The sequence below is a fragment of the Chrysoperla carnea genome, chromosome 3 (assembly GCF_905475395.1).
Source record: "Chrysoperla carnea chromosome 3, inChrCarn1.1, whole genome shotgun sequence".
In the NCBI taxonomy this organism is placed as follows: Eukaryota; Metazoa; Arthropoda; class Insecta; order Neuroptera; family Chrysopidae; genus Chrysoperla; species Chrysoperla carnea.
Window position 1 is genome coordinate 45,014,459 of NC_058339.1, and position 15,547 is coordinate 45,030,005.

Consider the following 15,547-nt stretch of genomic DNA (forward strand, 5'->3'; position numbering starts at 1 on the left):
TCATCCGTTAAGAGCTCCGATGCCAAAGACGAATCGATTAAGCATGATTTTGTTGAAAAAAACATAGAAACATAGGCGATTTCTTATAGACTAAGAGATTTGCACAAAATTTTGCTTAGTAAAACATTAATTATTGTTGAAAAATTTTCGTTTAAATTGAATTTTAATTTTTCACAAATAATTTCATTAATTATTTTTAAGAACTGTAATAACACTTCATTTAAGTCCACATTATCCAATTTATAAGTTAAATTTCTTTTCAAAGAAGGAGAAAAAACTAGAATAATTAAATTGCGTCTTAGTCGAAGTGATTAAAACATTAAAATATTTACCAATTATTTTTCTTCCCAGTGTTAGGTCTATTACGGGAGCGTTCAAATATTGAAAAATAGTGTGTTATAATTCAGTACAGAATTTGACAACAAAATAATAAATGTGTGATAACAATATATAAATAATTGATTTAATCCAACAGAGGTGCCAATCTAGTCCAAAATCGATCATGACAAAAAATTAAATAAAAATCTATTAATGTGATAGCAATCAAAAAAACTATATGTGGTACACATTTTAAAAGTATTTGCAAAATTTTTCCCCATAACTTTGTTTTCTTTGTGGTTTTTTTTATTATTATTCCTTTTTTTTTGACTTGGAACACATCACATTTTATGATTTAAAAAAATCAACTATCTTGCAGAAATTTTGTTCTTGGTAATATTTATATGTATGTTTTTTTTTTTTATATAAATAAAAATTATTTTTTATTTACTTATTTGATGTTATTTTTATTCTTTTTAAGTCAGCAATGAGAGTTAGAATGGTTAATTGAGGCAATGACAGAGTGGTCTAACAATATTTTACACTTTACAGGAAAAAGTAGAAGCTCAGAATTCAAACCAAATTTTAACTTTAATAAATGATTGCATTGATCATTTTTGCGGTATTTTATGATTTTGCCAATCATTTTACATAATAAAAAGTTGAATAAAATATATTCTAGCTGTGATGGCCTCAATTGAAAATTTAAAAGAAAAATAAATTGAATTAATTTTAGAGTATCTATCGACAAAATTTAACTTTAAATAAAATGGTATATGGCGAATTAACCCTTATGTGAGTGACAAAAAAAACAACTTCATCTGAATGACGAGACACCCGGTTACCTTCATACAGTTGACGCAATGTAAACAATCAAATTCTGTTTATTAATAGTTTAGAAATGAAGTGAAGGCACTCGGGTACCTTGTCACTCTATTATAGGGATAAAAAATGTTTCCGCTTTTACAAAATAAAAAAATGTGGTTTACAAAAAGCAAAGACATCTCAGGAAACCACAGCTGAAAATGATAGAAAAAGCAAAAGATACACGGGTGTCTCTTCACACATATAAGGGTTAACAAATATTCAATCAAAAAGGTAAGATTCTTTGCTAAGGAATTAACGCTGGCTTTTATTAATTTATGTTTGAAAATATTTAATAAATACATTTTTTAATATAAAATAATTCCTACAGTCATTATTTATTTATTTAGAATTATGTAAAAATTATTTCACGTAATGCTAGATTGGCACGATCGTGAGTTCGACATATCTTCTGTACTATATCAGCCCTATACAGTAACTATTTTTTATTTTCAAGATAGACGATGGAAAAAAATGTTTCAAAACTTGAAATAATGAGTTTGTTCGGAATAAAAAGCGCATTTCAAAAGCAACACGATCCTTTAGGCACTCTCATAAATTAACTGTTTCTCTTTTTAACTACAGAAAAATATATAACGGATGCTTAGTTTGCAGAATGCGTGGCCGCGCTTTTATAATACATATTTTATGTCGAACAAATCAATTGCTTGAAATCTATTGTGGCTTCATTGCTATTTTTGTGGGATACGTTCTTAAATACAAACCGTCATTCCAACTGGTATACGATACAATGTCCTCAATTTACAGAGCGTACAGCCGAGTTTAAGATACATGGAGTGCCGATGCTGGGCGATCAGTTCACTCTTGAAAAGAATCATGCATTAAATCAAAAGTATTTATTAGTTTTTGATTATGGTAATATATGATCTTTTTCCTGATTTTTGGCAGTGAATTTTACATCCAGTTGTTTACATTATTTATAATATATCCTTTACAAAACCGCACTAGCTATTTGCAGCTCCATATCAATATTAACAAGTCATGAACCGCTACTCTCTAATCCAGTTGTAAGTTCACGGCAGAAGAGTTCTCAATTCGTGTCAACCTAGCATAGAACAAGAAAGAAGAGTGGTTTTTCAAATAAACAAAAGAAACAAATAAGCAATTCAAGCAATGTATTTAAAAAAAAAAATTATGAATGTAAAATGGGACAAATTTGAAACGAATACTAATAACCCCAAATAATATAGTTTTTTAGCGAACTTAATATATTTTTCTTTTTAGTTTGTTGGTTTGATTTTTTTGAAGTAAATATCGTTTAATTAGGATATTTTAAGAAATGGATAGTTATATTATTAGGTTATTATCTGTATTTAAAAGACGGCAAAATAACATAAACATTTGATACATAAACAATTTTATATTATAAATCCTATTTATTGTTCGTTCAAAAACTTGTAATAAAATTTAAAACAATGATAGTATTCCAAAATTACTTTCAATTCAAACAAACATTTATTTGTTCTTATTTCCTTTCATGAACATTGTATTGTTGTCATGGTGAAGTCACACTGCCGACATCAAAAATTATAAATTAAGAAATGCAATAGCAAATGCATATTTGATGCCTCTTAAAAGAATATTCAATGTCAAATTAAAAATTCATTGGAATTATTAAAATCATAATAAAAGTTTTTCAATTTTTCGCAATAAACAATTATTTTAGAACCGGGGGATTTCAATTTAAAATCTAAGAAATGTCTTACAGGTAACAGCTATTAAATATAAAACACTATATAATATATTCATATTTATAAATGAAGGAAAAATGAAAAAATAATGTACATGACTTTCCGGAATGAAACGACGATCTTTCTGCTTTACAGTCAAGAGTTGCTCTTCAGCTTTTGTGTACATATTATTCATTTTAAACACAATTTACAGAGCAATTGCATCCGTAAAGTGATCTTGCGACTACGATAGGTTTTAGACAGTATTTTTCACAGTTCTTTTATTTTTTAAATTAATTGTGTTACTTCACTGTCTTAACATTTGCTTATGTTAATCTTGCTAATGAAAAAGGTTTATGTCTGTATTCTGGCACTATTTACACAAACAAATGTTTATCAGATATATTCTTTCTGTAGTTGCGATCTCACAGACAGAAGCTTAGCTCAAAATACTTACCCTTTCTATGACGCGGATAAAAAGTTGTGACTCTCTAGATAAAAACGTATGTTTCAATGTATGTATTACCATGCAACAAATGTGACTGACCAAACCGAAAAAATCTTCTCGTATTTTTAATTTATTATTCATTCGGAATAATCAAAAAATTTATTTTATAAGTATACTTCAACCACTTAAATAAATAAATGTTGAGTATTAAAATTTGTAGATTAAATTTGAATCTACAAAGTATCACGTATATATTTCAAAAATTAAAAAAAAAATAATTAAAAAATAAATTATAAATTGGAAATCTTTAGTGGCTGTTTGTGTACTGTAATGAATTAATGATAATTATGTAAAGTGTAGAAAAAAACAAATCGATTTCACACCTCCTTTAAATATCTTTCAAAACATACCTTTTTACCTGTCTCCTCAGTTTGGATTATGAACTATCATACGTCATGACTTAGAAAAAAATGTATTTCTAGTTAAGGTATATGGCTATTTATACTTTAAGAATTTTTATAAATCTTACAACTTACAAGCGTCCTTAAATCAACAATCTACATTTTTTATCTGTAATTGTAAAAAATTTTTGTTGTTAAAAAAAAACCTTAAAATTTTTCGACGAAATCTTTGCTAAACAAATTACTTTAAAAATGTGATACTATTATAAGGGAACAAAAAAAAGGATAAACCAATTCTTTCTACACAATTTTTACCGGGTATACCAAAAACCACGTAACATTCAAAAAAATAAAAGTGAAATAATAAATTCTCTTCAGTGAATAATCCAAACTGAATATCTTATTAGGATATAAGAAAAATATTTGTGAATTATATGTTACATACCTAATAATTTTACAAATAAAAAAAAAATTGGGAAACAAATAAAAAAGCAAACATTTAAATGTAAAACAAATATTAATCTCAAACTTGTACTATTAGCTATAAAATTTCTTTAAGTAAATGTAATTACTCATAATTCATAGAATTTTCATCGATTACGTGTGAGAAGAAAGCAGCTGTTTTATTGAGCAATAAAATATAAAGTAATTAAATTGGGCTGCTTGGTGTAATTTTTTTTGCCTTTAATTAGAGTTTGCAGATAACTAAGTTAACAGTCATTTTATTATTTGTACGCAAATTATCCCGGAGGTATGAATGATAACAAAATATATTTTTGGGCAAGATATTCATCCAACATCAAAACGAAATAAAAGTAGGGAATCCTTTTTATTTATATGGTGCTACATTACATAATCATTTGGCCACGTAAAGGTTAATTAAATAAAAATCCCCTTTAACAAAATTAATTAGATTTGCGGCTTCTATAGTAAAATTACTAAAATTATGTGAAATACAATTACTGGAAACTACTTAGTTCTCAGTTCCATATCTTTATTTGTAAATGGCCGAACAAAGCTAGGCAGTGCAGATATTCGGTTTATGACGTGCGGAATTTCGGACAACTCTGATGAACGACCAACTTTTTTTAATCCACCATACAAGAGAGAAAAACTTTTCTATTAAATTTTTTTTGCATATTATTGAGATAATCGATTTTTTAAAGAATTTTCAGCTAGCCTTTCAAGATAGTTTGCGTGAATGAAAGAAACAAAACTCTACATAGCTAAAAATTATTTAGTAAAGTAATAGTTAAGATTTTTAATTAATTTTTCATAAATATTCTATGAATTATGTAAAACAAAGATAGGAAAAAAATAAATAATAATGAAAAAATCTTTTAAATGTATTATACTTTTCAACAAAACTATTGATGTCTTACAAATAGGACCACTTGCAAATAAAAATGCAATTTCAAGTATGTTAATTTGTAAAAGAACAGGGTTTAAATAAAAAAAAAACACACTTGAAAAATAGCAAACAAAACAATTAACAATAAAAAGACTGTAAAAGAAATGTTCCCCGTCTGCTATAAGAATTTTTGGCAGATTTATGAGGCAAATATACAATATATTAAAGATGATTGAGGAATTGTTTGAAAAATGAGAAACCGCATACAATAAAAAAATAAAATAATGTTGATTTATTTGGTGGTTTCAAATTTTCTTTTAAAATGACATTTAAAAGTACTCAACGTTTGTGAAATGGTTTAAAAATAATAAAAATACATGTTTTTAAAATAATTGGTCTTTTATTTCAGTAGTTCAAAAACTAGAGCATCTTGTGTTCTTTCACATTTTCAAACAACCAATGAATGTTTCTCCATCATATTATCCCTCTAAGCGAGCTTTGTTCTTGGTGATTTGGTGTTTTAAAAATTGAATTAAGGAGGTACAATTCAGTGTAATTTAGATTACTTCGAATTGATATAAACAAGGTCCAAGAACTTTGGTGTCCGATTTTATCTTGTATATATCATTAATAGTTTTTGATAAGAGAAAATGAACGAGCCAGATTACATAGAAAACGATTTTTTATTAATAATCAAAACATTACATTGAGCTTTCTGAAATTAACATTGGAAAAGTCCAAATTAGAATATTTTTAAAATTGATTCAATGGTCTCTTCGATTAAATATACATTCTTAAAAATTTTTATGTAAAATTAAAAGTTATCGTAAAATGAATCTTGACTATTCGATCTTTTTAACATAGATGTATCAGGTGTTGTAGGAGAAATATTATGCATAGCTGAATAACGTCTTTTCAAGATAGCTTGCAAATCTGGACTTACATTGTTTGATTTCGATACATTACGTGAAATATTTCTAATGGGTTTTCCTCCTGGTGTTCTAAAAATATAAATGTTTTTAATTAATAATAGATTTATTAAAATTGATTTTGATAGATATATTACAGGAAAAAATTTACAATGGGGCTCAGCCGGGATTTGAACCCGGGACCTCTCGCACCCTAAGCGAAAATCATACCCCTAGACCACTGAGCCAGTGATTAATTAGGTCTCAAAGTTCAATTTAGAATTGTGGATGAAAAGACTCCGAATATGATGTCGAAGGTTTTTAGAAAATTCTACAAACATCTTAAATTGAATAATTCTACACACTGATAGAAAGAAGAAACGTTCGATGCCATAAACAGATCAACGAATTTCAATGGGGCCGTTGGATACTTTCTATTGTGTTTCAAATAGCTATTATTACATGTGCTTCCTCATGACACTTATAGTAACCAGAAAGTGGCCCGTAATCTTTTAGCAACTGAAGAATTTTTCAACTAAAGCTTTACATGATAGCTCAAGCGAAACACATAAGACTAGCAACACCATCAAACTTGTACATACCTGTTTTTATAGGGTTTTAAAACATGAATTTACTGACCTTTGAATCGGCTTTAATTTTACTTTGTTCATTTCTTTCAATACATCGGCCATTGTAACTGTAGTTTTTGTTGATATTTCTTGTAGTTTATTATTTTTCTTCCTCTTATCAGGTGTTTTACGTTGCACTTCCGTTATTTCAGGTGGCAGTGGAGGAGCCGGAGGTGGTGAAACTATATTTTCTTTATCAGATTTTTCATTTTGGGCTTGAAGACCAAAATCTGCCAATTAAAATAATTTCATTTTAAACTGAAAATCAAAAACATTATAAATATAAAACTTACCCCCCAAAGTTGATTTGTTTTTTTTATTTGAAAGAATAAAATATATTTCTTTAATTTCTTCCCTAATGTCCATTAATTGTTGTTCCAATTGTTTTATTTTGTAATCTGATGAAATTTCATTGAATGCATTATAAGAGGTATTATGAATGACTACGTCTGGCTGTCTTGAGATGAAGGGTAAAATTCTGCAAAATAAATAATTCACAAATCGATTACTGAAACGAATTTATAGTCCATATTATCTGTAAGAAATTTTTTAACTCCTAGATTAGTAAACTTGGTTCTCTATGTTATCGTGTAATTTTACGATTGGAAATATTGGTAAGAGAAAATAGTTTTGGTTGTTCATAATCAATGTCCCACGAACATCGTCTCGTATATAATACATTTTGGAAAACATTAAGAATCAATTGCAGTTTCCGTTCCCGATGATAGCCAATTAGTAATTGGAATTGATAAATCAAAATTAATTGATTAGGTATATAAGCTACGTACTACAATTTTTTGTTTGCACCGTAAAATACTCTAGCGAACTTTACTACTTTAAAAAACTATAGACAAATAGCCAGGCCTATCAAATTTTCGCTGTTTGAGGAATAACTTGCAATAATATGTATAGTAAGTAATAGTACATTAATAAGAAAGGAGATTTATTCTTTCTATATAAAAATTTCCAAATAAAGAGATTCAACTTCGATTCTACAGTAATAAAGGGTATATATTAGAATTAATTTTATATCTATACATAAAAATATTAAATATTTGGAAAGTAGCTCTTCTGTGTAATTAGGTTTTAATTTTTAATTATAAGGCAACAAACTTTTAGTTTCAGTAATTATTAATTAATAAACACGTCAACAAAGATGCAATTATTATTATTTTAAAATTTATTTCACAATCTTATGACGGTTAAATTTACATAATATAGGCCTAATTATAATTATCATAATAAAAACAGTTATTTTTAATAATCTGTACGTATAAAAATCATTATATTATAAGGTCTGTTTTAACTATTCGTTTGATACTTTTCTCGATAACTTCAATCTCAATTCTCGTAAGCTTGATAAACTGTGCTTGTAAGGAAGCTTCAGGACTTTTTGAAAAGTTCTATTGAAGTTCTCGTCAAATGCAAGAAACCGCTTTCTAGCATGGATAGGAAAAAAAGAAGTTTTGGGGAGATTTTACCATTTTGCTGACTGTCGTATGGCAAAAACTATGGTGGTAGTATAATAAGTGAAAATGACAGTTTTAGGGATGTATTCTTAGGGGTATCTTAAAGCGAGAAAAATTAATATGTTGTCCTATCCCAAAGTTAAAATCTTTTAAAAAAATTTTTTTTCCAGTACTTATCCAAAAAATCAGATATTTCATCATATTTGATAAGATAAAATCAGATTTGAACAGCTGCCCTAAGATGGTCACATCTTTAGGGTAGGTTAACATAGATTTTCTTTTATTCGTGGTGGCTCTTATACCATATATAGACTATAACTCTGACAGGCATGCTTGGTGGGATTTTGCTATTTCGGGGTTTTCGGTAGGTTAGAGGCTCAGGGTTCATACTAAACGTACCACTTTATGGTAAAGTATCAGTAGACAGGGCTGGATATCTGTGATTGTTACGTCGCTGTGTTAGCATTTATTTAAATGTTAAAAGAAACCACCATGGTCAAAACAAACATATTATAAATCATTATCAATATTTGTGGGAAAATTTTAGTTAATCCAACAGAAACGATTTAATATGACAATAGAAATGCAATAGAGCGTATGTCTTAATTAGTGTATGCATACAATTAAATTGCTATTTTGATATAAGATAGGTAAACTTAATTGTAATTTCAATCTAAAAACAATTTTTATTTTCACTACCTTAACTTTCTATTAATCGGCAAAAGAATCTTTCACTAAAAATTTGTAACTAGATTTTCACTGATTGATACTAAACATGTTGAAAAAAATTCTCATCCAAGTACAATTATCAGTTGCTACCGGAATACGGAAATCAAAACTAAGTACCTAGATTCACGCATATCTGAAAGTTACACAAATTATAATTATTGTAAAAAATACTAATAATTTAGATGGTTAAATATTTTAGGGTGGGTAATTGAGGCACCGTCAACATTTTTGTAACACTTCGAAGACATGGCTGGAAGTATCGTGATCGAGGCTTAAAGCTTGCATTCACGTATAATATTTAACAAAAATTATACTGGGTTAAAATTTATTCTACTTAAATCTCGAATATACACTTTTCGAAATTTATTCCAAATGCATTCTTTTAACAGGTTACAACAGTTCTCTTGCTAGAAAGAGCCCAAAACAAAAAGACTCTCTTGTCACCTCAAGTATTTGTCATCTATACCCCTTGGGAATATACGTTCCTATCTCTGTGACATTGCAGATCGCCATAATATTTTATGGACGCCATAGTAATACCTATATTTCTTAGAAAACTATCTAATAGCTTGTTGCACACACGTTTTATATATTCCAAATGACCTGGTAGGTAAAAAGTTTCACGAAAATGACTTGTCCTTTAAAAGAAATTGTCTGGGATAAATATGCTTTAACCTCGAGTATATTTTTCGATATTTATCCCAAAGCTTATTTAAAATATTTAGCAGCTAGGCCTTATAAGAAGTCGAGTCAAAACTTTAGGTACTCCTTGGGAATATATGTCCCTGTTTCAGACATCGCAAATTTATTATGGCAATATTGCCATAATAAAATTTATGTGCATATAGCATATTCTATATTTCTTAGACAAAATATGTAATATCAAGGATTTTTTTATTGCTTGTCAGTTATCACCAACGAGATTTATCATAGGTGTGGACCTAGAAAGAACATTTTTTTAAATTAGACCTTTTTTCATAGACAGACACTTTCATGTCTGTTGAATTTGTTGATGTGTGATTCGTACAACGAACTTTAAAATTAACATAGTATTTATAAAAAAATTAAAAAATTTAAAAAGTTTTTAAATAGATTTGTTTAGTTTGTCATTTAGACCAGAACAATTATTAGTTTTGAAGTATACGATTAAACCTAACATGTAATACGATTGCAGACATACACACTGACACGATATGTAAATCAAATAAGTTCAACTATAATTACCTACCCCGTTATTATTTTGTGTCTATATATAGTAATTTATAAGATTATTGGAAATAATACTTTGTTAAGAAAATATTGTTGCATTTGGGGTTACCCAGGTTAAAATAAACCACTTAAACACTGTATTATTAAGAAGAAATAATATTTATTATATTTAACACAAGTATCAATTATGACATTTCATACAGCACATGGTTACACACACACAATTCTTAGGTTATGTTAACAGTGTTATTAAGAGTTCCGAAACATTAATAATTACTATCATGACAAACAGATGTCTCTGCAAACATTATTTTTAGCTCTCTTCAACACTCCCACTAGCTAAAAAGAATGTTAGACAAAAAAGTATACATTAATTAATTTTAACAATACCCAATTTTCTAATAAACTTATTGTGCTTACTAGAACACAAACTTTTTGTCAACACATCAGCTGGCATATCTTCCGTTTTTAAATATTCTAACTTGATATGTCCTTTAGCTACTACTTCTCTAATATAATGATGTTTAATGTCAATATGTTTACTGCGCTTATTAATAATCGGATTAATTGACAATTTTTGTGCGCCCATATTGTCATTATACAAAGTTAAACAATTTTCAATACCAATTAATTCACATAATAGTCCTCTTAAATAAATTGCTTCCTTGGCAGCCTCTGAAATAGCCACATACTCGGCCTCAGTGCTGGACAAAGCAACAGTATTTTGTTTTCTGCTTTCCCAAGCGATTGGACCATTAGAAAAAAGAAAACAAAAACCTGTATAGGATTTTCTGTCATATGTATTACTGCCCCAAGTGGCATCAACAAAACCCTGTAAATATTTATCATCTTTGGTAAATTTTAAGCCATAATCTCTCGTTCCACGTAAGTATCTCAATATACGCTTAGCATGCTTCCAATGCGTTTCTGTATGACAATTGTTGAATTGACTGAGATAACTCACGGCGAACGAGATATCAGGTCTGGTCAAGACAGACAAATACATAAGACTGCCTATAAGTTGTTGATAGGGTACTTCAGTGTAATTATCATTTTCCCTATCTAAACTAAGACCTATCTCCATTGGAGTATTGATATTTTTAGAATCTGTCATGTGGAATCTTTTTAACAATTGATCCACATATGACTTTTGATCTAATGTTATCGTACCATTACTTTTGTCTATATTTATTCTCATTCCCAAACAATTTTTTATTTCGCCTAAATCTTTAATTTCAAAAGCTTTACTTAATTGCAATTTCAAATTATTTGACTCAATTTCATCGTTAGTAAAAACAAAAAAAATCGTCTACATAAATACAAACAATAGTTTTCAAACCATCTTTCATCTTGGTGTACAAACAAGGCTCTAAATCGGATTTTTTATAATTCAAATTACTAAGAAAATCATCTACTTTTTCATGCCATGAACGTGAAGATTGTTTCAAACCATAAATTGCCTTTTTGAGTTTCAAAACTTTATTATTACTATCTTTTAATTGTAAACCTTCCGGTATCATCATAAAAACGTTTTCTTTTAAATCACCATTCAAAAATGCCGTTGCAACATCAAGATGAAAAATGTTTAAATTTAATTTCGCTGAAAGTGAAAATAAAAGTCTTAATGTAGAATGCCTTACAACAGGTGAAAAAGTCTCATCGAAATCAATACCCTGTTTTTGGGTAAACCCTTTCGCCACTAATCTTGCACGATATCGCACTTTACCAGAGATATCACTCTTTCTTTTAAAAACCCATTTGCACTTCACTACACAACCACTGTTAGGAATATCAGCGATCTCCCATGCTCCGTTCTTTTCAAATGACTGTAGTTCATCCTCCATCGCTGCCATCCAATGTTTACAATCCGGCCGTGACATTGCGTCTTCTACGGACACTGGATCACCATCGTTGTCTAAGCATAGATAGGTAACATAGTCATCGAATTTTTTTGGTTTTCGCTGTCTCTCCGATCTTCTGTTAGTAGTGGGGTCTTCAATTACAACATCCGGTACAAAATCAGCATCCTGACTGGCATTACTTTCTTCTGACATATTTAAACTCTCCACTTCTTCAGAATCTGAAAGTGTTTGATTAGATTCTCCCACTGAATCTGATAATTCCGAGTATATAATTATATCATCTTTTTTATTCAGTTTTTCATTTATAATGACGTCTCTACTAATTATTACTTTTTTTGTTTCTGGATCATATAGCCGAAAACCCTTGATGTTTTCGCTAAAGCCAACTAAAATTGTTTTCTTCGATTTTTTATCCCATTTTAAACGTTTCTCTTTGGGGATGTGCATCATGACCTCACTTCCAAATATCCTTAAGTTACTAACTTCTGGTTTTTGGTTAGTCCACATCTCAATTGGAGTCTTTTTTAAAGTTGCGACTACAGAACGATTTCGCAGATATACTGCAGTGTTTACTGCCTCTGCCCAGAATGTTTTGTCCAACTTAGCATCAAAAAGTAAACATCTAGCTTTCTCAACGATCGTGCGGTTCAAGCGCTCGGCTGTACCATTTTGTTGCGGAGAATATGCATTAGTTTTCTGATGTATAATTCCATTTTTTATCAGAAAGTTCTCGAAATCTTTGCTGCAGAACTCTCCACCGCCATCTGTTCGAAAAATCTTAATTTTTGTTTCTTTTTGGTTTTCAACAAAAGACTTGAATTTTTTAAAATTTTCAAATGTTTCATCTTTTCTTTTTTGAAAATAAACAAAACTCATTTTTGTGTAATCGTCTTCAAGGATAAAAAAATACTTTGACCCACCTATTGATGTTGTTTCCATGGGACCGCAAAGATCTGCATGAACAACCTCTAGTGCGGTAGACGCCCTGTTGCCTTTGTGATTGAATGGCAATCTTGCCTGCTTTCCTTCACAACAGACCTCGCATATAATATTTTTATCAGAATCCTTACAATTCATCCCATCAACTATGCCATTTTTCATTAGATTAAGATCTTTATAATTTATATGCCCAAATCTTCTATGCCATGTCTCACTGGTCACTGCAGCTGCTGCCAGTGAAAAAAACTGCATTTTTGGCTTAAAAACCAACCGATATACATTATTCGTTAGGATAGCTGTTGCAATTAATGTGCCTTTTTTATTGTATATATTGCAACCTTTGTCGTGAAAAATAATCTCATTACCATTCTTGATTAGCTGCGATACTGACAACAGATTTGTTGTTAAGCCTGGAACAAACTGAACATTGTTTATAGTTACATCATGCTTGTTTTTATTAACAAAAGTAGTAATTTCTATATCGCCTGCACATTCCACTGGTAACGAACTGTTGTTTGCAACTGTTATTTTTGGTAACTTTTCTTCACTAATATTTGACAGCCAATCTTTTCTAGCGGTCAAATGTGTGCTACAACCAGAATCTATGTAAAAATCAGTATTTTTAAAATTACTGCTTAAAAAAGTAGCACTAAAAGCATTACCGCTCACTTTTTTATTGCCTTTATCATTTTCTTTATTATTATTTGGACATTTATTCATAAAATGACCTTTCTTTTTACATTTAAAACAAGTAATATTATTTTTATCTTTATAATTACTCACAGAACCGGAACCCGTGTTTCCATAACTTATTTGTTTTTTGAAGTTGTGTTTGGTCACAAAAGCTGCCGCTTTACTCTCAGCACTATCCAGATTCATATCAAGTAACTTGGATTTGATTACATCAGTGGTAATGTCGATTCCAGAATGTTCGATAGCTAGAATCATTGGCATGTACTTTTCAGAGAGTCCCGCTAGGAGAAGCGACCCTACCCATTCATCACTAATCTTGAAACCTGTTCTGTTCAATTTTTGTGCTGTTTCGATTACTTGATTGATGTAAATTTCCATTGAATCACTGTTTTCTAACCGTAACGATATTAATGTTCGTAGCAAACCTATTTTTCTGGAAAAACCACTATCTTCATAAAGTTTTTTAAGTCGATCCCAAACATCCTTAGCTGTTGTTGCATCTTTGACATGCAAGTACAAGGAGGAATCCAGAGTTAAAATCAACTTTGCTTTAGCTTTTCCAACCAGTGTTGTATCCGTTTCACTACCATCAATACACTTTGTTAGTCCTTCTAAAACGAAAACATTTTCGACTGCAAATGCCCAATCTTGGTAATTGTCTCGACCCGTTAGACGCGGTACACTAGTTAAATAGTTTACGGCCATTTTCTTCTTAAAACTTAATACTGTTTATTAATATCACGAAACCTGAGCAATTTAGGAATCTACGTGATCTGGGCCCAGAACCTGTTGCATTTGGGGTTACCCAGGTTAAAATAAACCACTTAAACACTGTATTATTAAGAAGAAATAATATTTATTATATTTAACACAAGTATCAATTATGACATTTCATACAGCACATGGTTACACACACACAATTCTTAGGTTATGTTAACAGTGTTATTAAGAGTTCCGAAACATTAATAATTACTATCATGACAAACAGATGTCTCTGCAAACATTATTTTTAGCTCTCTTCAACAAATATAACCGAGTTAACAAAATCGCAGTAAATTTTAAAGACTCGCATATAACCGTTGCATCCGGCACAACGTTTCGAGATAAACAGGAGAATGTGTATGTACGGGTCTGCATGAGCTTCAAGCCTATGGCAACTTTATTGTGTTTTTGAATAGAGTTAAAAATCAGGATAGATAGAGTTAAATATCAAAAATTAATTTCTTTTATGCATCCAATGCACTTGCTGCGCCTATATCTATTCTTCAAGTATTCATGAACATATCGGTACACCAAAGTAATAGTCTTTCTCATAATTAATACTACCTAATTTATTTATCGTTTTCGTTTTGTTGACCTAGACTGTTTTTTCCTTAAGACCAACAAAATTTGTATGGCATAAAAATTAAAAGAAGTCAGTTTTGTACTTTTTCCCAGATAGATAAATTTTTTCTTGGCTAACTATTTTTGCGTATATACTAGGATACAAAAAGAACATAAAAATGGTATGTTATGAATGTTCCAAAACATCAATCGACTAATCGAAAAATCGATTTTTCAATTTTAATAATGGATATTACTTATTTTATCAATTGTTATAGCTTAATTGTATGTAAACGAAAAAAAATTCATTAAATTCTGAAAATACGATATTATGGAAACTCCAATTTTAGAAGAAAAACATTTTTCTTTCGATCTTTTTAAATTTTGGTATATCAGTGATAATAATGATTTCCACGTATTCGTAAAAAAAAGTTCAGAGAAACTGTATTTGTTTTTTTCAAAACCATATTGCCCCTTTATAAACAAATTGAATTTTTGTTTTGATTAAAATTAATTTTTTAATTTAATCTTTGCAAGCGGCACATGTATGTATAGGAAAAAATTCCTTTGCCTCTGCTCCTGTCTATGTAAGATTTTTCATTATTTTATCAGGATATGGAAGTAAGAAATTAGTTATTTTAAGCATAAAACGGATATCCGTAAATTACCTACAAAAACATTAATGTCAGACGACATATTATACGTTTAACACA

At 29.4% G+C, this 15,547-nt stretch overlaps 2 protein-coding genes and 1 non-coding gene across 3 annotated transcripts in view; all 3 read right to left on the reverse strand.

Moving 5' to 3' along the window:
* Positions 1-5,887: 5,887 nt before the first annotated feature.
* Positions 5,888-7,048, reverse strand: LOC123296057 (mitochondrial fission regulator 2-like). Its single transcript, XM_044877519.1, has 3 exons — positions 6,904-7,048; positions 6,621-6,840; positions 5,888-6,074 (listed from the first exon to the last, which is right to left on the reverse strand). Exons 1-3 carry the CDS (start codon positions 6,974-6,976, stop codon positions 5,888-5,890), a joined length of 480 nt encoding a protein of 159 aa, XP_044733454.1. The 5' UTR covers positions 6,977-7,048.
* On the reverse strand, positions 6,158-6,229 carry Trnap-agg. The gene has a single exon. It is a non-coding gene; the product is annotated as a tRNA-Pro (tRNA).
* Positions 7,039-15,547, reverse strand: part of LOC123295270 (RNA-binding protein FUS) — a 45,332-nt gene continuing 36,823 nt past the window's right edge. Inside the window, exon 6 of the mRNA XM_044876550.1 lies at positions 7,039-7,088. Within this exon, the coding sequence (XP_044732485.1) occupies positions 7,054-7,088 (35 nt within the window). The 3' untranslated portion in view covers positions 7,039-7,053. The remainder of the gene's footprint in view (positions 7,089-15,547) is intronic.

Excerpts from the sequence above, each read along its gene's own strand:
- LOC123296057 (XM_044877519.1), bottom strand. The coding sequence starts at position 6,976 with ATGGACATTAGGGAAGAAATTAAAGAAATATATTTTATTCTTTCAAAT. Across the intron at positions 6,841-6,903 it reads AAACAAATCAACTTTGGGGG|ATTTTGGTCTTCAAGCCCAA; the intron begins GTAAGTTTTATA and ends TTTAATTGGCAG. Across the intron at positions 6,075-6,620 it reads AAATTAAAGCCGATTCAAAG|AACACCAGGAGGAAAACCCA; the intron begins GTCAGTAAATTC and ends TTATATTTTTAG.